Source organism: Oryza sativa, chromosome 6 (genome assembly GCF_034140825.1).
Source record: "Oryza sativa Japonica Group chromosome 6, ASM3414082v1".
Classification (NCBI taxonomy): Eukaryota; Viridiplantae; Streptophyta; class Magnoliopsida; order Poales; family Poaceae; genus Oryza; species Oryza sativa.
This window is the reverse complement of record NC_089040.1, coordinates 3,769,460-3,789,164: the sequence shown is the minus strand read 5'-3', so window position 1 is coordinate 3,789,164 and position 19,705 is coordinate 3,769,460. Positions and strand designations below refer to the sequence as shown.

At 54.5% G+C, this 19,705-nt stretch overlaps 1 protein-coding gene and 2 long non-coding RNA genes across 3 annotated transcripts; 2 read left to right on the top strand and 1 right to left on the bottom strand.

The window, feature by feature from the left end:
- Positions 1 to 2,115: 2,115 nt before the first annotated feature.
- On the top strand, positions 2,116 to 4,404 carry LOC136357110 (uncharacterized). The gene is made up of 3 exons (XR_010742190.1): positions 2,116 to 2,254; positions 2,346 to 2,429; positions 4,158 to 4,404. It is a non-coding gene; the product is annotated as an uncharacterized lncRNA (long non-coding RNA).
- Positions 4,405 to 10,624: 6,220 nt separating this feature from the next.
- Positions 10,625 to 12,913, top strand: LOC136357113 (uncharacterized). The gene is made up of 3 exons (XR_010742193.1): positions 10,625 to 10,763; positions 10,855 to 10,938; positions 12,667 to 12,913. It is a non-coding gene; the product is annotated as an uncharacterized lncRNA (long non-coding RNA).
- Positions 12,914 to 14,031: 1,118 nt separating this feature from the next.
- On the bottom strand, positions 14,032 to 15,609 carry LOC136356898 (uncharacterized). Its single transcript, XM_066311444.1, has 3 exons — positions 15,058 to 15,609; positions 14,494 to 14,985; positions 14,032 to 14,139 (listed from the first exon to the last, which is right to left on the bottom strand). The coding sequence occupies exons 1-3, from the start codon at positions 15,607 to 15,609 to the stop codon at positions 14,032 to 14,034; spliced, it is 1,152 nt and encodes a 383-aa protein (XP_066167541.1).
- Between the last annotated feature and the right edge of the window lie 4,096 nt (positions 15,610 to 19,705).

The following is a 19,705-nucleotide window of genomic DNA, read 5'->3' as shown; positions in this document are numbered from 1 at the left end:
CGCTGTCTCTCCAGGGCGCCGGTGCGGGGGTCATGTTGACCTCTCCGAACGGAGACTTCCTCAGATACTTGGTCCGTCTCGACTTTCGAGCGACTAATAATATGGCAGAGTACGAGGGACTCCTTGCCGGACTCAGAGTGGCAGCTGGACTGGGGATCCGCCGCCTCTTGGTGTTAGGCGACTCCCAGCTGGTCGTTAACCAGGTCTGTAAGGAGTACCGGTGCTCTGACCCACAGATGGACGCTTACGTACGCCAAGTGCGGCGTATGGAGCGCCATTTTGACGGGATAGAGCTTCGGCATGTACCCAGACGGGATAACATGGTTGCCGACGAACTCTCACGGCTCGCGTCCTCGCGAGCCCAGACCCCACCGGGCGCCTTTGAAGAAAGGCTTACCCAGCCGTCGGCGCGACCCGACCCCTTAGGGGAGACGGATGCGCCTGACCGGCCCCCGAGGCCCGTCGGAGTCCAGGCCTCGGGACCCGAAGGGAGCGCTCCAAGCTCCCTTAGATTGATTGCTTGGATCTCTGAGATCCAAGCATACCTCGCAGATAAGACTCTACCTGAGGACCGTGAAGGGAGTGAACGCGTCCAACGCATTTCCAAACGCTACGTGCTGGTAGAAGGGACCCTCTATCGGCGCGCGGCCAACGGAATCCTCCTGAAGTGCATTCCTCAGGAACAAGGCGTTGAGCTTCTTGCCGACATCCATGAAGGCGAGTGCGGAGCCCATTCCGCCTCGCGCACCTTGGTTGGCAAGGCCTTTCGTCAAGGGTTCTATTGGCCGACAGCTCTCAATGATGCAGTTGATTTGGTCCGGCGATGCAAAGCGTGTCAGTTTCACGCCAAGCAAATCCATCAGCCGGCCCAGGCCCTGCAGATCATACCACTTTCGTGGCCATTTGCTGTCTGGGGGCTCGATATCCTGGGACCGTTTAAGCGGGCCCCGGGCGGGTTTGAGTACCTGTATGTCGCGATCGACAAGTTCACTAAGTGGCCCGAGGCTTATCCGGTCGTCAAGATCGATAAGCACTCTGCACTTAAATTCATTAAGGGCATCACGGCCCGTTTTGGAGTGCCTAACCGTATTATTACGGATAATGGCACCCAATTCACTAGTGAACTCTTCGGCGACTACTGCGAAGACATGGGCATCAAGCTCTGCTTCGCCTCACCTGCCCACCCCAGAAGCAATGGCCAAGTGGAGCGCGCCAATGCAGAAATCCTCAAAGGCCTTAAAACCAAGACCTTCAATATTCTCAAGAAGCATGGCGATTCGTGGATCGAGGAGTTGCCAGCGGTGCTCTGGGCAAACCGAATGTCACGCCCTGAAGTTTTCCCCCTTTTGCTTGCTTTAAAAAAAATTGACTAAATAAATCGTCCGAAGAAATTATCTTAATTAACCTAGAGCTAATTCCCTAATTAATAAATGCAAATAATAATCGGAATCGGCATGTGGAATTTTTCTTGGATTCTACATGTCACAATATATTAACAGGATTTTTAGTGGAATTTTCAGAGCCTTGGAAATAATTTTAACCAATTAAAAATCACCAAAGTGCAATTTTTAATCCCAGGAAAAATCCTTTCTTCTTTTTCCTTTTCTTTTCCTTCTTTTTTTCTCTATTGGGCCGTCGGCCCACATCTCCCGCGCTCGGCCTCTTTTCCTTTGGGCCGGCCCGTTCCCCTTCCCCCTCTCTCCGGGACGCTGACAGGTGGGGCCCACCTGTCAGGTCGTCCCCTTCCTCCAGCCACCCGCCTCCGACGGCAACCGCCGCCGAATCCGCCACGTCGCCGCCTCCTCCGCTCTTCCCGCGCCCACGCCGCGCCGCTCCCGCGTCCCCCTCCCACGTCGCCGCCTCTCCCCCGCGTCTCCCGCCCTCGCGCGCCTCGCAAATGGGCGGGATTCGAATTTGAATCCCACCCCTCTCTCTCTCCCCCACCTTCCCACGTCGCCGGCGCAATAGGATGGGTTCCCGGCCACGTCCGCCTCCCCCTCCGCCTATAAATCGTTCCCCGCGTCTTCCTCTCTCGTTTTTCGCACTCGCCGCGCTCTCCCGTGCCGTCTACCGCCCTCGCGCCGTCGCACCCGAGCTCCGCCGCTGGCCGCCGCCTTCGGCCGCGAGCCGCCGCCGCTAGAGTCGCCGCCGCGCCAAACCGCCGCCGCCGTTAGCTTCGCCGCCGCAAGAGCTTTCCCGGCCGCCGCCTCGCGTCGCCGGAATCCCACCGGAGCACCTCTCCCCTCGCGAGCCGGTGAGTTTTTCCCTCCCCTCCATCTCCGGCCGGCAATTCAAGCCGCCGTGGTCGTCGTCTCCTCTCCTAACGCCTCTCCATCTTCTCCTAGGGTGTCGCCGCCGCCCGTCCGTGCCTCCGCGTCGCCGGTCATCGCCGCTCGTCTCTTCCCACGCCGGTCGCCGCCATCGCCTCGGTGAGGAATCCCTTTTCCTCCTTCCTTTCCTCTCCCCCGTGAGCGCCGCCGCCCTCCGCGCGTGCGCCGTCGTCTTCGGCTGCCGCCGCCGCCTTCGCGCCGGCCGCCGCCGTCTCCCCGCGCCGCCGGTCACCGCCGGCGGTCGTGCGCCGTCGTCGCCTCGCCATGGCCGGCCGGCTTGAGCCGTGCCGAGCATGCCGCCGCCCACTCCCTCCCCCTTGAGCCACTGCCCGTGGGGCCCACATGCCGGCGCCTCCCTCTCCTTTCCCCTTGTGCCGCTGCCAGTACGGCCCGCTTGCCAGCCACCCTCCTTTCCCTCTCTTAGTGTCGCTGACCAGTGGGGCCCGCCTGTCGGCGCCCGCCCCTCCCCTCGCTGACGTCAGCCCTGGGCTTTATTGCGCAATAATTAATTAAGGACTTTTCTTTATTAGTAAAAACACAGTTTATCTTCTAAAATTCATAAGTAATTCATCCGAGCTCCGTTTAAGTCCATTCAAGTCTCAGTAAATCAAGAAAAATGCAAAGAATCCATTAAAAATGGTTTTGTTTCCTGTTTCAGTAGTCTTATAGCATGTTTTGCTTGTGTGCTTTGTTTGTCGCGTAGGTTTCGGCCGTTTCGTCGATCCGCAGTTTCTCGAAGACGTTGCTGTGATCTCATCAGTGCGAGAGCAAGGCAAGTCATGCTTTACGTTTGATCATATTGTACCCAATTTACAAATATCCCGCATTTCTATTAAATGTTGCATTCTTTTACAATATCATGTGGGATGGGTCCTAATACTCAGCCATTTATTGTTTACCTTATGCCATTGATAACCTGGGTATCAAAATGACTAGATGTTGGTTAGGAAATGCTTAGCCATGCTTAGTTCAACTAGCACACAAATGGGGATCACCTTATTACATAGACTTTGTCTATTGGCATAGCTTTAGATTGGTGCCACCGCAATGGTGTTAGTTAATTAAAATACACTGAATGGTGGGCTGTGGGTGCATGGTTTTGCTGGTCGCACCCATGGCAGTTAAGGACCGGTTCACGGGAAACCCTGGGAGACTTACCGTGCTTACCACAAGCGGGAGTGGGTAACTGCTTGATCTGAAGTATAGCTCGACCCTTTCCTAGGCACCGGTGGCGAGGGTGGGCGTGATGGAGTTGGGTCGGCCGGGGTGTCCGGTTGTCCAGCTGCCGGATTCACCGCGGCGCAAGAGGGGACCGCCCACTGCCTTTTGAGGGGTGGGGGTGAAACCTTAGCGTGGTGTGGATGGTTAGGGGAGGGTTATGTGGAGGGTCTTGTCACGATTTCCCCCTTTGCAGTATCATGGTGATACTTCGGGGCATGGCGACATGTGTGGAATCGTGTCTTGTGGGTACAGTTGTACACCTCTGGCCAGAGTAAAACTATTCGAATAGCCGTGCCCGCGGTTATGGGCGATCAACCAGATTCACCGTGATTAGTCTCACCCCTAGTTTAGCTTAATGAACTGGTGTAGTTCAGGAGGTTGGTTGGGCCTGTTGCAACGTGGTGTAGCGTTGGACAGTGTTTGGTTAATATTGATTAATTACTACAGCTGTTTTACTGCTTTCAACTACTGCTTTTAAATGCTAGCTTTATGCAAAAGAACCTCTAGCCTCCTTGGGTTATATCCTGCAACATACCTCCTCTTCCGGTATGACTTGCTGAGTACAGTGGGTAGTACTCAGTCTTGCTCTCTTTTCCCCCACACCAGAGCTGAAGATCTTCCTAGTTGGAGCTGTTTTGTCAAAGTTGGTTTCGTCGCTGCCGTCAAGGATTGCCTGTGGAGTGGAGTCGCCCGCTGCTGAAGTCAAGCTTCCCGGTTTAGCTCGCTTTTATCTTTTCCGCTGCATTTGTAATCTTTTCTATTTTTGTAAGACGTGGATCTGTATGTCAACAATTGTCGTTTGTGTACCCTGGCTGGTCCTGGACAGGGATTTAATGCACATTCAGCTTAGAAATTCTGGTTTGAGAATTTCGGGGCGTGACAAGTTGGTATCAGAGCCGACCTTGACCGTAGGACAAGCCAACTGGAAACCCTAAGAGCCCTCTGAACCCCTTTTTCATCTGCATATGCCCTTTTTGCACCTGGAATTGTTTCGGGAAAATTTGGAGTTTTGCCTCTTTGGTTTGCGGGAAAAATCTTGGTCGTTCTTTCGGGTCGGATTTTTTTTTTTTTAAAAAAAAAAAAATTATTAGCTCAGCCTAGGGCTTTAGAAAAATTTTAGTTGGAGTTTATTCGACAGTCAGTCGGGAATTTATTGGGGGTTATGCATTAGGTCGTGTCTATATTCGATGGGGGCAATGTTATGCGCATCATTTTCCATGCAACTAGTCTATGCATTAATTTATTGTTTAGTTGCATTAGTGTCTTTATTTGAGTTCATGAAAAATGTTCTATGCATAAAAATCATCCTGCTCGGTTATTTATTTGAGTCTTCTTTTGCTTTGTTTAATTTGGATTTGAGCATGAATTGGTTCCTATCCCTTGTCTACTTTAGATGTCAGTCCTATCCCTCGTTTGCAAGCGCCGCCCCGAGCTTCAGAGTCGCCACCCTTAGCTTTATCGCCTTCTTAGTCTGTTTGCTTGCTAGTTTTCGTGTTTAGGTTTGTTGCTTGTGGGTTAGTCGGCGGTCGATATCATGTGTCAGTGGTATGACTGCCTCAATTAGGAGTTGCGTGCCTCTTTTTCAGTGTTTTAATCAAGATTAAGATAATTGCACTTAAATTCATAAGCAAGATTAGTTTCTGAGCCCCCTGTTTTTCTTCCTTTTCTCATATTTCTACCTATCCCCTTCAGATGGAGATAAGGAATGGTTCACGCGACTCGAACAACGCCAGTGGCAGCGAAGAGCCGATCAATGGAGCACGTGCCAACGGTGCATCTGACAACAGTCCGTCCCCACCGCCCGAGAACCCAACAATTGCTCAGGTGTTGGACAATCAGACTCAGATGATGACAATGATGATGCAACAGATGCAGCAACAGTACCATCAGGTGTTGCAGCAGGTGCAGCGGCAAGCACAGCAGCAACAACAGAACCTGCAGTTTGGTCCTCCACCTCCTCAGTCCAAACTGTTAGAATTTCTTCGTGTCAAGCCGCCCACCTTCTCAAGCACCACCAACCCAATCGAGGCCCACGACTGGCTTCATGCCATTGAGAAGAAGCTGAATCTTTTGCAATGCAACGAGCAAGAGAAGGTTGCTTTTGCTACACACCAGCTGCAAGGTCCCGCTTCTGTTTGGTGGGACAACTACATGGTGACCCGTCCAGCTGGGGCAGAGGTTACTTGGACAGAGTTTCGTCATAGTTTCAATAAAGCACAGGTTCCCGAGGGAATTGTGGCACAAAAGAAGAGAGAGTTCCGTTCCCTGCAACAAGGAACCAGAACAGTTATAGAGTATTTGCATGAGTTCAACCTCCTCGCGCGCTACGCCCCTGAGGACGTGCGTACCGATGCCGAGAAGCAGGAGAAGTTTATGTCTGGTCTTGATGACGAATTGACCAACCAGTTGATCTCTAGAGACTATGAGGACTTTGAGAAGCTTGTGGACAAGGCTATTCGTCAGGAGGAGCACTGTAACAAAATAAACCGTAAGAGGAAGGCAGCTCAGTTCCGGACTCCCCAGGGGAAGAGTCAGAAGCCTCGTTTCACGATGGGACATCACGGTGGACCTTCCACCATGATTATCCGGCAGCACCGTCCCTACCACCCGGGTAACTTCAACAAGAACCACCATAATGGCAGTCACAACAACAGTGAGCAGCACAGTCTCAACCCTACTCCGAGTTCACTAAAGATTCCAGCTCAATCAGTTCAGCCAGCTCTGCCAGAACAGCCCAAGAGGTTGGGAGAAAAACCCGAACTCTGCTTCAATTGTAACAAACCCGGACACACGGTTGGAAAGTGCCCGAAGCCAAGACGTGCCGGACCCAAGTTCGTTCAGGCCCGTGTTAATCATGCATCTGCAGAGGAGGCGCAGTCAGCACCAGAGGTTATATTGGGCACATTCCCCGTCAACTCGACACCAGCAGTAATATTGTTTGATTCTGGTGCAACCCATTCCTTCATTTCCAAGCGTTTTGCTGGTGCACATGGGTTATCCTTAGTGAAGCTTAAGATACCAATGCGAGTGCATACTCCTGGAGGTGGCATGACCACAACTCACTACTGCCCATCTGTGACAGTTGAAATTCAAGGGTTGATTTTTCCAGCCAACCTCATTCTTCTCGAATCCAAGGACCTAGATGTCATACTTGGAATGGATTGGTTAACAAGGCACAGAGGAGTGATTGATTGCGCCAGCCGCACCATCAAGTTAACCAATGCAAAAGGAGAGGAGGTAACCTTCCAGTCTCTAGTGCCGCGGAAGCCAGGGGTTAGTTTAAACCAGGCTGCTGGTGAAGAACAAGAGGTAGCAGTGGAGAAAACCACTAAGAAGCTGGAGGATATTCCCATAGTCAGAGAGTATCCAGAGGTTTTTCCGGATGATCTGACAACAATGCCACCAAAAAGGGATATCGAGTTCCGGATTGACTTGGTACCTGGAACTGCACCGATCCACAAGAGGCCTTACAGAATGGGAGCCAACGAGTTGGCGGAAGTCAAGAAGCAAGTTGATGAACAGTTACAGAAGGGATACATCCGCCCGAGCACGTCGCCTTGGGGTGCTCCGGTTATCTTTGTGGAAAAGAAAGACAAAACCAAGAGGATGTGCGTGGACTACCGCGCACTCAATGAGGTCACTATTAAGAACAAGTACCCTTTGCCAAGGATTGATGACCTGTTTGATCAGTTGAAAGGAGCTACTGTGTTCTCTAAGATAGACCTTCGGTCAGGCTATCACCAGTTGAGGATCCGCGAAGAGGATATTCCAAAGACAGCATTCATCACTCGGTACGGGTTGTTCGAATGCACAGTTATGTCTTTCGGACTCACTAACGCACCTGCCTTCTTCATGAATTTGATGAACAAGGTGTTTATGGAATTTCTAGACAAGTTTGTCGTGGTTTTCATCGATGACATACTTATCTACTCCAAGTCCGAGGAAGAACATGAGCAGCATCTTCGGCTGGTACTTGAAAAGTTAAAAGAGCACCAGCTATATGCCAAGTTCAGCAAGTGCGACTTCTGGCTTAAGGAAGTTCAGTTTCTCGGTCACATCGTGAATGCTCAAGGAGTAGCTGTGGATCCAGCAAATGTGGAGTCAGTTACCAAATGGACCCCACCAAGGACAGTCACTCAGGTTCGGAGTTTCTTAGGACTTGCGGGTTATTACCGCCGGTTCATTGAGAACTTCTCTAAAATTGCTAAGCCAATGACACAGCTATTGAAGAAGGAAGAAAAGTTTATCTGGTCTGCTGAATGCAATAGGAGTTTTGTAGAACTCAAACGACGGTTGGTGTCTGCACCAGTCTTAATCCTGCCTGATCAGACGAAAGATTTCCAGGTCTATTGTGATGCATCTCGCCAGGGGCTAGGATGTGTGTTGATGCAGGATGGCAAAGTGGTTTCTTATGCTTCACGGCAGTTGCGTCCTCATGAAGGCAACTACCCGACGCATGATCTGGAATTAGCCGCAGTTGTTCATGCTTTAAAGATTTGGCGGCACTATCTCATCGGTAACCGTTGTGAGGTATATACAGATCACAAAAGTCTAAAGTACATCTTTACTCAACCTGATTTGAATCTCAGACAGCGAAGATGGTTGGAGCTGATCAAGGATTATGATATGGGAATACATTATCATCCCGGCAAGGCTAATGTGGTTGCAGATGCCTTGAGCAGGAAGAGCTACTGCAATGTTGCATGGGTAGAGCAACTATGTTGTGAGGTTCAACGCGATTTGGAACATCTGAACCTTGGTATAGTTGAGCACGGATTCGTGGCTGCCCTAGAGGCACAGCCCACACTGGTGGAGCAGGTTCGCATAGCTCAAGCAAGTGATCCTGAAATAGCAGAGCTCAAAAAGAACATGAGGGTCGGAAAAGCCCGAGGTTTTGTTGAGGATGAACAAGGAACAATCTGGATGGGAGAAAGATTGTGTGTACCCGAAAACAAGGAATTAAAAGACCTGATACTAACCGAGGCTCATCAAACTCAATATTCCATTCATCCCGGTAGTACTAAGATGTACCAAGACCTCAAAGAGAAGTTTTGGTGGGTCAGCATGAGAAGGGAAATAGCTGAGTTCGTAGCACTCTGTGACGTCTGTCAACGAGTAAAGGCAGAACACCAAAGGCCAGCAGGTTTGCTACAGCCACTTCAGATTCCAGAATGGAAGTGGGAAGAAATCGGAATGGATTTCATCACCGGTTTGCCCAGGACATCATCGGGGCATGATTCTATTTGGGTAGTCGTTGACCGACTCACCAAAGTGGCCCACTTCATTCCGGTGCACACTACCTACTCAGGGAAGAAATTAGCAGAACTCTATCTGGCAAGAATTATGTGTTTACATGGTGTACCTAAGAAGATCGTGTCTGATCGAGGAAGCCAATTCACTTCAAAGTTCTGGCAGAAATTACAAGAAGAATTGGGAACCCGGTTGAATTTCAGCACCGCTTACCATCCACAAACAGATGGCCAGACCGAGCGAGTCAATCAAATACTAGAGGATATGTTGAGAGCCTGTGCGCTTGACTTTGGTGGGGCATGGGACAAAAGCTTGCCGTATGCTGAGTTCTCGTACAACAACAGTTACCAAGCTAGTCTGCAGATGGCACCGTTTGAAGCACTGTATGGACGAAGGTGTCGTACTCCACTCTTCTGGGATCAGACAGGGGAACGCCAGTTGTTTGGTACAGAAGTTTTAAATGAGGCAGAAGAGAAAGTCAGAGCTGTTAGGGAAAGATTGAGAATCGCGCAGTCTCGGCAGAAAAGCTATGCAGACAACCGCCGAAGGGAGCTCGCTTTCGAAACAGGGGATTATGTGTATCTCCGTGTCACTCCGCTCAGGGGAGTACATCGCTTCCAAACCAAAGGAAAGTTGGCACCACGCTTTGTGGGACCATATCGGATTTTGGAACGTAGAGGTGAAGTTGCTTACCAGCTCGAGCTTCCCTCCAACATGCTTGGCATCCATAATGTGTTCCACGTCTCCCAGTTGAAGAAATGTTTGAGAGTTCCTGAGGAACAGGCAAGTCCGGATCAAATCGAAATCCAGGAAGACTTGACGTATGTGGAGAAGCCAACTCGTATCCTCGAAACCAGCGAGAGAAAGACCAGAAACAAAGTAATAAGATTCTGCAAGGTTCAGTGGAGCCACCACTCAGAGGAAGAGGCCACTTGGGAAAGAGAAGATGAGTTGAAGGCCACCCACCCGCACCTCTTCGCCAGCTCTTCCGAATCTCGGGGTCGAGATTCCGTTTAAGGGGGGTAGGTTTGTCACGCCCTGAAGTTTTCCCCCTTTTGCTTGCTTTAAAAAAATTGGCTAAATAAATCGTCCGAAGAAATTATCTTAATTAACCTAGAGCTAATTCCCTAATTAATAAATGCAAATAATAATCGGAATCGGCATGTGGAATTTTTCTTGGATTCTACATGTCACAATATATTAACAGGATTTTTAGTGGAATTTTCAGAGCCTTGGAAATAATTTTAACCAATTAAAAATCACCAAAGTGCAATTTTTAATCCCAGGAAAAATCCTTTCTTCTTTTTCCTTTTCTTTTCCTTCTTTTTTTCTCTATTGGGCCGTCGGCCCACATCTCCCGCGCTCGGCCTCTTTTCCTTTGGGCCGGCCCGTTCCCCTTCCCCCTCTCTCCGGGACGCTGACAGGTGGGGCCCACCTGTCAGGTCGTCCCCTTCCTCCAGCCACCCGCCTCCGACGGCAACCGCCGCCGAATCCGCCACGTCGCCGCCTCCTCCGCTCTTCCCGCGCCCACGCCGCGCCGCTCCCGCGTCCCCCTCCCACGTCGCCGCCTCTCCCCCGCGTCTCCCGCCCTCGCGCGCCTCGCAAATGGGCGGGATTCGAATTTGAATCCCACCCCTCTCTCTCTCCCCCACCTTCCCACGTCGCCGGCGCAATAGGATGGGTTCCCGGCCACGTCCGCCTCCCCCTCCGCCTATAAATCGTTCCCCGCGTCTTCCTCTCTCGTTTTTCGCACTCGCCGCGCTCTCCCGTGCCGTCTACCGCCCTCGCGCCGTCGCACCCGAGCTCCGCCGCTGGCCGCCGCCTTCGGCCGCGAGCCGCCGCCGCTAGAGTCGCCGCCGCGCCAAACCGCCGCCGCCGTTAGCTTCGCCGCCGCAAGAGCTTTCCCGGCCGCCGCCTCGCGTCGCCGGAATCCCACCGGAGCACCTCTCCCCTCGCGAGCCGGTGAGTTTTTCCCTCCCCTCCATCTCCGGCCGGCAATTCAAGCCGCCGTGGTCGTCGTCTCCTCTCCTAACGCCTCTCCATCTTCTCCTAGGGTGTCGCCGCCGCCCGTCCGTGCCTCCGCGTCGCCGGTCATCGCCGCTCGTCTCTTCCCACGCCGGTCGCCGCCATCGCCTCGGTGAGGAATCCCTTTTCCTCCTTCCTTTCCTCTCCCCCGTGAGCGCCGCCGCCCTCCGCGCGTGCGCCGTCGTCTTCGGCTGCCGCCGCCGCCTTCGCGCCGGCCGCCGCCGTCTCCCCGCGCCGCCGGTCACCGCCGGCGGTCGTGCGCCGTCGTCGCCTCGCCATGGCCGGCCGGCTTGAGCCGTGCCGAGCATGCCGCCGCCCACTCCCTCCCCCTTGAGCCACTGCCCGTGGGGCCCACATGCCGGCGCCTCCCTCTCCTTTCCCCTTGTGCCGCTGCCAGTACGGCCCGCTTGCCAGCCACCCTCCTTTCCCTCTCTTAGTGTCGCTGACCAGTGGGGCCCGCCTGTCGGCGCCCGCCCCTCCCCTCGCTGACGTCAGCCCTGGGCTTTATTGCGCAATAATTAATTAAGGACTTTTCTTTATTAGTAAAAACACAGTTTATCTTCTAAAATTCATAAGTAATTCATCCGAGCTCCGTTTAAGTCCATTCAAGTCTCAGTAAATCAAGAAAAATGCAAAGAATCCATTAAAAATGGTTTTGTTTCCTGTTTCAGTAGTCTTATAGCATGTTTTGCTTGTGTGCTTTGTTTGTCGCGTAGGTTTCGGCCGTTTCGTCGATCCGCAGTTTCTCGAAGACGTTGCTGTGATCTCATCAGTGCGAGAGCAAGGCAAGTCATGCTTTACGTTTGATCATATTGTACCCAATTTACAAATATCCCGCATTTCTATTAAATGTTGCATTCTTTTACAATATCATGTGGGATGGGTCCTAATACTCAGCCATTTATTGTTTACCTTATGCCATTGATAACCTGGGTATCAAAATGACTAGATGTTGGTTAGGAAATGCTTAGCCATGCTTAGTTCAACTAGCACACAAATGGGGATCACCTTATTACATAGACTTTGTCTATTGGCATAGCTTTAGATTGGTGCCACCGCAATGGTGTTAGTTAATTAAAATACACTGAATGGTGGGCTGTGGGTGCATGGTTTTGCTGGTCGCACCCATGGCAGTTAAGGACCGGTTCACGGGAAACCCTGGGAGACTTACCGTGCTTACCACAAGCGGGAGTGGGTAACTGCTTGATCTGAAGTATAGCTCGACCCTTTCCTAGGCACCGGTGGCGAGGGTGGGCGTGATGGAGTTGGGTCGGCCGGGGTGTCCGGTTGTCCAGCTGCCGGATTCACCGCGGCGCAAGAGGGGACCGCCCACTGCCTTTTGAGGGGTGGGGGTGAAACCTTAGCGTGGTGTGGATGGTTAGGGGAGGGTTATGTGGAGGGTCTTGTCACGATTTCCCCCTTTGCAGTATCATGGTGATACTTCGGGGCATGGCGACATGTGTGGAATCGTGTCTTGTGGGTACAGTTGTACACCTCTGGCCAGAGTAAAACTATTCGAATAGCCGTGCCCGCGGTTATGGGCGATCAACCAGATTCACCGTGATTAGTCTCACCCCTAGTTTAGCTTAATGAACTGGTGTAGTTCAGGAGGTTGGTTGGGCCTGTTGCAACGTGGTGTAGCGTTGGACAGTGTTTGGTTAATATTGATTAATTACTACAGCTGTTTTACTGCTTTCAACTACTGCTTTTAAATGCTAGCTTTATGCAAAAGAACCTCTAGCCTCCTTGGGTTATATCCTGCAACATACCTCCTCTTCCGGTATGACTTGCTGAGTACAGTGGGTAGTACTCAGTCTTGCTCTCTTTTCCCCCACACCAGAGCTGAAGATCTTCCTAGTTGGAGCTGTTTTGTCAAAGTTGGTTTCGTCGCTGCCGTCAAGGATTGCCTGTGGAGTGGAGTCGCCCGCTGCTGAAGTCAAGCTTCCCGGTTTAGCTCGCTTTTATCTTTTCCGCTGCATTTGTAATCTTTTCTATTTTTGTAAGACGTGGATCTGTATGTCAACAATTGTCGTTTGTGTACCCTGGCTGGTCCTGGACAGGGATTTAATGCACATTCAGCTTAGAAATTCTGGTTTGAGAATTTCGGGGCGTGACACCGAACCACACCAAGCCGAGCAACCGGGGAAACGCCCTTCTTCCTCGTCTACGGCGCAGAAGCGGTTCTCCCATCCGAGCTCACCCTGAGGTCTCCTCGGGCCACCATGTACTGCGAAGCTGATCAAGATCAGCTTCGCAGAGATGACCTCGACTACTTGGAAGAGCGAAGAAGGCGCGCGGCCCTCCGAGCCGCGCGCTACCAGCAGAGCCTGCGGCGCTACCATCAGCGCCACGTCCGGGCCCGATCACTCTGCGTCGACGACCTCGTCCTACGCCGCGTCCAAACGCGTGCTGGATTGAGCAAGCTCTCACCAATGTGGGAGGGTCCGTATCGAGTGATCGGTGTCCCCCGGCCGGGCTCCGTACGGCTGGCCACGGGCGACGGCACTGAGCTGCCTAACCCATGGAACATCGAACACCTTCGTCGTTTCTACCCCTGAGGAGGGGGGGGTCGGGTGTCAGGTTTCGGGCTCGGGCCAACCCCGCACCCCCCCTCGGGTGTGCAGGGTTGGCCGGGGGCTACCACGCATGCACATTCTCATTTCTCTCTTTTCAGTATTTCAATAAAAGCAGTTTCAATTTCCTGAAGGTTGTGTCTGTGCCGTTTTTTCCTTTTGAAGAATTTTGACTTGAAATAAGGTCACTCGTGCTCAACCTTGCCCTCGGGGGCTCGGGTCGGTCAGCTAAAATCGCCAAACGGGGCCCAAAACCGAGCCGTGCCCCGGGGCGTGGTGAACTCCGGGGGGGAATCGGCAAAAACCCACAATCGGGTCACCCATAACCCTCGGTCGCCACGTTCCCGGCCTGGCCAGTCTCGACATGCGGATCTCCCCAGGCACTAGCCCCGACCCGCGCTTTTCGAGGACTGGGACTTGGGCACGGGCCCTTAAATCAAGCTAAGACACAAAAAGAGGATCACGGCACAGATCATCCTCATCTCATTCGCATAGCAAAATAAAATTAACATAAAGAGTTTTTTCATCATTTTTGATTGCAGATTGTAAGATGATTTATACAAAAAACAGGCCCAAGGGCCTTAGAAGAAAGAAAAAAGAAGAAAATTGAAGACTGGCGGGGGCCTGGGGGCTCAGTCCGATGCGCCCGGGTCGTCGGCCTCGTCGTCACGGTCGTCTGCACCGCTGAGATCGCCCTCCTCGTCGGAGTTGGGGGCGAACGCGAGCCGAGGGGCCGACCCCTCGAAGCTGTGGACGATGTGGTCGGCGGCATCCCGGACCCGCGCGCGCGCGTCGTCCTCGGTCCCGGGAGGGAATTCATCCAGCGCCATCCATGGGGAGAAGTTGGGGTTCCTGGCCTGGTAACTCGCTAGAACGAGTTCCACCGCTCCTTGGGCGAGGTCCCTCGAGGATGACTTAATCGTCCTCTCGAGCTCCTCGGGGAGCCGTTGGAGAGTCCCGGCTATCTCCGAAAGGCGCTGGGCGAGGCCCCCCTGGTTGGCGGCGTACTTCGCAGTCCGCCTGCCCCAGAGGCCCGCCTGCCGACCGGCGCGGTCTAGACGGGAGACGGCGTCCCGAAGCATGCCGGGCCCTACCTCGCTTGCCAGGCGGAGGGCCTCGGCCTCCCCGGCGGACGAGTCCAGCGCGCCCTGCAGATCGGCGATGGTGTGTTCGGCAGCTGCGAGGCGGGCAGTTAACTCGCTTTCGCCTGCGGCCACCCCGCCGCTGCGCGCCCTCGCGTCCACCTCCTTCTCCCGCGCCTCGAGGTCAGCGGCCCGCTGGTCCAGTGCGGCCCTCTCGGCGCGGACACATTCTAGATTACGGCGCGCCTGTTCCGTCAGCGCCGCCTCACGGAGGGACAGGGAGTCCGCCAACCGTTGCGCTTCGGCCTCGGCCTCTTCGAGAGCTCGCTCCCGCTCGGCAAGCGCGTCTTCGCGGAGGCGGAGTGCGGACTCCTCTTCGGCGCAGGCAGACTCGTGCGCCGCCAGCGTTGCCTCCCGGGAGGTGACGGCGGTCTCGCGGTCCGCCAGGACTTTCTCCGCGACGCAGGCGCGCTCCTCCAGCGCCATGGCGCGCGCCTCGAGGACCTCTTCGCGCCGCCGGAGCGCCGCTTCGGTCTCCGTCGCTCGCTGCTCTCGGGCAGCGGCGGCATCAAGAACCCCCTGGGCGGCGTCGAGCTTTTTCTTCAGCTCCGCCTCCCAGTTCCCGTGCTGAAGGAGGAGGGAGTCCTGCGCCTCGATCATCACAGAGGTGGCGATGAGGGCAGCCCCCCGCTCCTCCTCCACCTCTCGGGCGATCTCCGCCAGTGCCGTCTTGCGGGTCTCAAGATCTGAGACGTGCCGGCGGTGTGCCTTGCGGCCCGCTTCTACCATGGCCTCCACCGAGCGCCGCCCCTCCTCGACACGCGCCCATGCGGCGTCGAGCTCCGCGCGCTCCGCCTGCAGGGCCACCACCTGGGCATTGAGCCCGTCCAACACCGCGGTATTGGCGGCGGCTAAGGCCTGCAGAAGGGGCTCTGCGCTCAGCGGGGCGGCGGAAGGCGTGGGGAAGAGCTGCCTTGAAGAAGACGCCGCGTGGCTCAACCCGCCCATGGACGCGCCGGCTTCATCGCGGGCCACCCCCGGACCTGTTTGGTCTTGGGCGTCGCCCGAAGGGGTGGGCCCAAGCGAGGCGTCCACGGCCTCATCGTGAACTGCCTCGGAAGCCGCCATCGCCTCAGCCCGGCGAACCCGGGCGGCCTCCTCCCGGGCGGCTTCCCGGGCGGCCTCCTCCCGGGCGGCCTCCTCCCGAGCGGCTTCCTCGGCTTGGCGGGCCCGGGCGGCCTCCTCCCGAGCGGCTTCTTCGGCCAGGCGAACCCGGGCGGCCTCCTCCCGAGCGGCTTCCTCGGCTTGGCGGGCCCGGGCGGCCTCCTCCCGAGCGGTATCCTTAGCCTGGCGGGCCCGGGCGGCTTCCCGGGCGGCCTCTTCAGCTTCCCGTAGGCGGTCTGCGGCCTCCCGCCGGTCAGATTCCCGCCTCCGTGCCTCTGTAGCCGCCGGATCTTCGGCCTCGGACTGGCCGGACTTGGGATGGTGGGAGGAACGCGATGGGATATCACTGAAGCAGAAAGAAAAACCAGAAGGCAAACAAGATGGGTAAGAGAAAACTTGCTTTTGGGATAGAAGAAAAGACGGTCGCAATGAGCGTGGGACGAACCTGCGAGGGGGTCGGTTAAATGACCACCTTGGAGGGGAAATTAGGTTTCCCCGGGATGGTTCTGTCTCCCCCATCTTGCGCAGCCGCTTCTTCTTGCGCTCCCCCTCGGGCTGCGATGTTGGCGCGGCCCCCTCCGGGCGCCTGCTGCTGGCACGCACCGCCCCGCCCCCTCGGGGAGGAGATGGGGGAGGTGTTCCTCCCAATTTCCTCTTCCCCCGGGCGTCGGTAGGGCGGTTGCTCCCCGAGCCCCCAACGCGGGGCCCAGAAGCACGACCCCCTCCGGGGGTAGATTGATCCCCCCGGCGGCTTCCACCTGCGCCGTCATGGCCCTTAGGAGCCTGCTCCTCTGAGGCCCCGACCGCCGTCATAATGGTCAAGATGGAGGTGCGATCTGGGTCGCTGCAGAGGGGGAGGATACCGTGGGGGATAAGGGACGCCTCCACGGAGTTGAGATTTAGCACCCGTTGGACCAGTATCTTGAAGTCCTCGGGGGCCCAATCCCATCTGGCTCCCTGGTGAGTCCGCATGTAGTCTTCGGACCCGGTGTACTCCCAGGCGGCCCGAGCGCGCCGCTGGAGCGGCGCAATCCGACGACGGAGGTAGTCGCCGTACACCATGGCCCCGGTGAGCCCCTGGGATCGCAGGCCCGCGAGGCGGTCAAGGACGGCGTCATAGCCATCCCCCAGATCTACCGGCGCCCGCCAGCTGGAGGCCTGCGCCGGGGGCTGACTTGGAAGTCGGAGGCGCGCTTCGTCGGCGAGGGGGGTGTAGAACCAGTCGCTCTTCCAGTCATCCCACTTTTTACGGAGGACGCAGGGGATGTAGCGGTTCAACACCGGCCCCCGCGGCAGGAAATAGCAGCCGCCGACCACCGACGGTGGCGATACCGACTGCACGGTAAAGAACCACCGGAACAGCCGGAGAGATGGGCGCACCCCAATGAACATCTCGCACAGGTGTGCGAAGATGCCCAATGTCATCACTGCGTTGGGGGTAAGGTGCGCCATCTGGAGATCGCAGAACTCCAGGACATCCATGAAGAAAGAAGAAAATGGCGGAACCAGCCCCGCCATTGCGAAGGGGAGAAAGAAGACGGACCGCCCCGGGTAGTCTGGCGCCGGGCGTCCCTCACCCAGCATTACTATCTCACGGCCGGAGGCGGATTCCGGCATGAAGCGGCGCGGCAACCCAGCCTGCTTCTCGCTCACAATGCGAGAAGGCGGCAGCACGCTACCATCAAGCAGTGCGGAGCCCCGTGCCATGGCGCCGGACGAAGAGAAGATGAAGAGCGAGCGCGTGCGGCGAAAGAAGGGCGCAGGGAAGAAGGAGTTAGGACGCAAGCGGCGAAGGCAAGGGAAATGATGGCGAAAGGAAAGAGACAAATCCCATCCTCAGTGCTTTTATACCCTTGCCAAACGCTGCGCCCGGCTCCTCGTTTCTCGCGCCCATTATTTCGCCCCCTCGTTTCTCGCGCCCACGCTTCCACTAATCCCATTCGCCCGCCTATGGCGCGTGAGATGGATATGCGGTTGCGGCAGTCGAGATAGATCGTATCGTGCGCGCGTTAATTACGCTCGCCGACCGAAGCGACATTACCGTATCTCCAGGCGAGGCAAATCAGCTCGCCCAGATTCGTGCGCCACTCAGTTGATGTGGCAGTCTTGAAGAGACCGCCCATTATTGACAGCCAAATTACCATTACTGGTGTGCATGGTTTGAGACCGTTGGGTTTTTGCCCAACCATGGAGACCGGTCCCACCTGTCACCAGGCTTTAGGAATGGCGTCACGCCCGGCCGCTCCCCATAAGAAGGACGATCGCCCAGGCGTAACGCCGGGGGCTACTGTCGGTGACATGGGACCGGGAGTATCATGACTCGAGGCTTGAGGCAGACACAATCGCCCACGTGGCCTGGCACCCTCGGGGGACGTCGGGCCCGAGGGTGATGTGTGCGCCCACCTCTTGGTCTTCCCGAGGGGGGGGGGGTCGGGCCACTCCAGCCTCGCCCCCGAGGGCTGAGGCGCCCCGACCCCTCGCGTTTTTTACTCCACGTGTATGGGTTAGGTGAGCACAGCGGGGCTCACCTAACCGCATTTATTGCACCACGGCTAAGCGTGTCACGCCGCACGAAATGCAGTGCAGTGCACTCGATTATCCGGTCTGTGACCAGTCACAGACCGGTCAAATCGCGGGTTAGGTGGCGACAGGCGGTCAGACGCATGCTTCGCCCCATCCTGTCTAGACGAGAGCTCCTAGGCACTCGTCCCCGGCTGGAGCTAGCGTGTTACGTCCCAGAGATGACACGTTAGCCCCGATCGATATATGCCAGGCTTCATCCTAACCATTACAAGCAAGATGTTGTTTGAAAAAGGGCAAACATGCACGTTGCTGAGCCGGCGTGTGGTGGACAAGAATGACCGATTTGTGACCGGTCTGACACTGCTCATGCCGTCAGTACACAGCCGCCTTCCCGCAACGTGCCCGCCTCAGTCAGAAGTGGAGGTAGGTATGTGCCGTCCCATCAGAAGGATGTTCGGAGGACGACCGTGCAAATCTCCGTCCATTTATGAAAAGAAGAAAAGTCCAGTTTGGAAAGGGAGGGGTGCATGTGGTATCCCCTTGAAGTATAAAAGGAGGACCTTGCCATAGGTGGTGGGGGGTTGATTCTCTGAAGATTCAGAGTTTAGAACAAAGGAGAGGTCGGCTCGCACTTTGTAGCTCCTTCATACACAGATCCACCAAAAACACAGGAGTAGGGTATTACGCTTCTCAGCGGCCCGAACCTGTATACATCGCCCGTGTCTCGCGTTCTTGAGAGGTGGCGATCTTTCCACGTACCGAGAGAGCTTGAGATCTCACCCTGAGCCCCCGGCCGAACCGGCAAAGGGGGGCCTGTGCGGCCTCCCGGTGAGGGGCCACGAGCTCCGTCACACTATAAGTGAGATAATATTGTGTAGCTTTTATTTTAGGTGTGAAGCAAAATATGATATATATATATATATATATATATATATATATATATATATATATATATATATATATATATATATATATATATATATATATATATATATATATATATATATATCCTAAAGAAAGAAAGGTTTTGGTTGAAAGGGGCAAATTTCATGTGTTATTGATGGTCTTATTCACGATATATAGCTCTTGCATTTTCTTCATTAAGTTTCTTGTAGTAAAATGTTTTGTGCTCTTCTTATTACTAAAGACTCCTTGAACGTGTGTTGTAATATGATGGAAATTGATCAATGGTTTAGTTTTCTATGAGTTAACGGTTGCATGTAGAGCTTTTTTAGAGCACGTTGTTTCTAAGGGAAACGATTTTTCTGTTTTTCTTTAGAAGGAGCATTGTTCGTGTGACTGTAATATAGGGGAGGAGAATGGATAGATGTATGCGCTTTTAAGTAACGGGGATAAAATCAGATTTCTCAGTTAAGACAACACTTTATATTGTTTATATTTTTATAAACTTTTTTCGCATGTTAAACCTTCACATATGCAAATTGATATAGCCAAGTCAAACAATCGCTCACCCATATATGTCACAACAAATCCATACTATATTTATCTATATATATTTTTTTCGTAACATGTAGTT

What these genes read in the sequence shown, in the direction of transcription:
- LOC136356898 (XM_066311444.1), bottom strand. Translation starts at nt 15,609, where the DNA reads ATGGCGGCTTCCGAGGCAGTTCACGATGAGGCCGTGGACGCCTCGCTT. An exon ending in AGCTCGACGCCGCCCAGGGG is followed by an intron (nt 14,986 to 15,057) that starts GTTCTTGATGCC and finishes CGGCGCGAAGAG; the next exon opens with GTCCTCGAGGCGCGCGCCAT. An exon ending in CCCTCCGCCTGGCAAGCGAG is followed by an intron (nt 14,140 to 14,493) that starts GTAGGGCCCGGC and finishes CACAGCTTCGAG; the next exon opens with GGGTCGGCCCCTCGGCTCGC.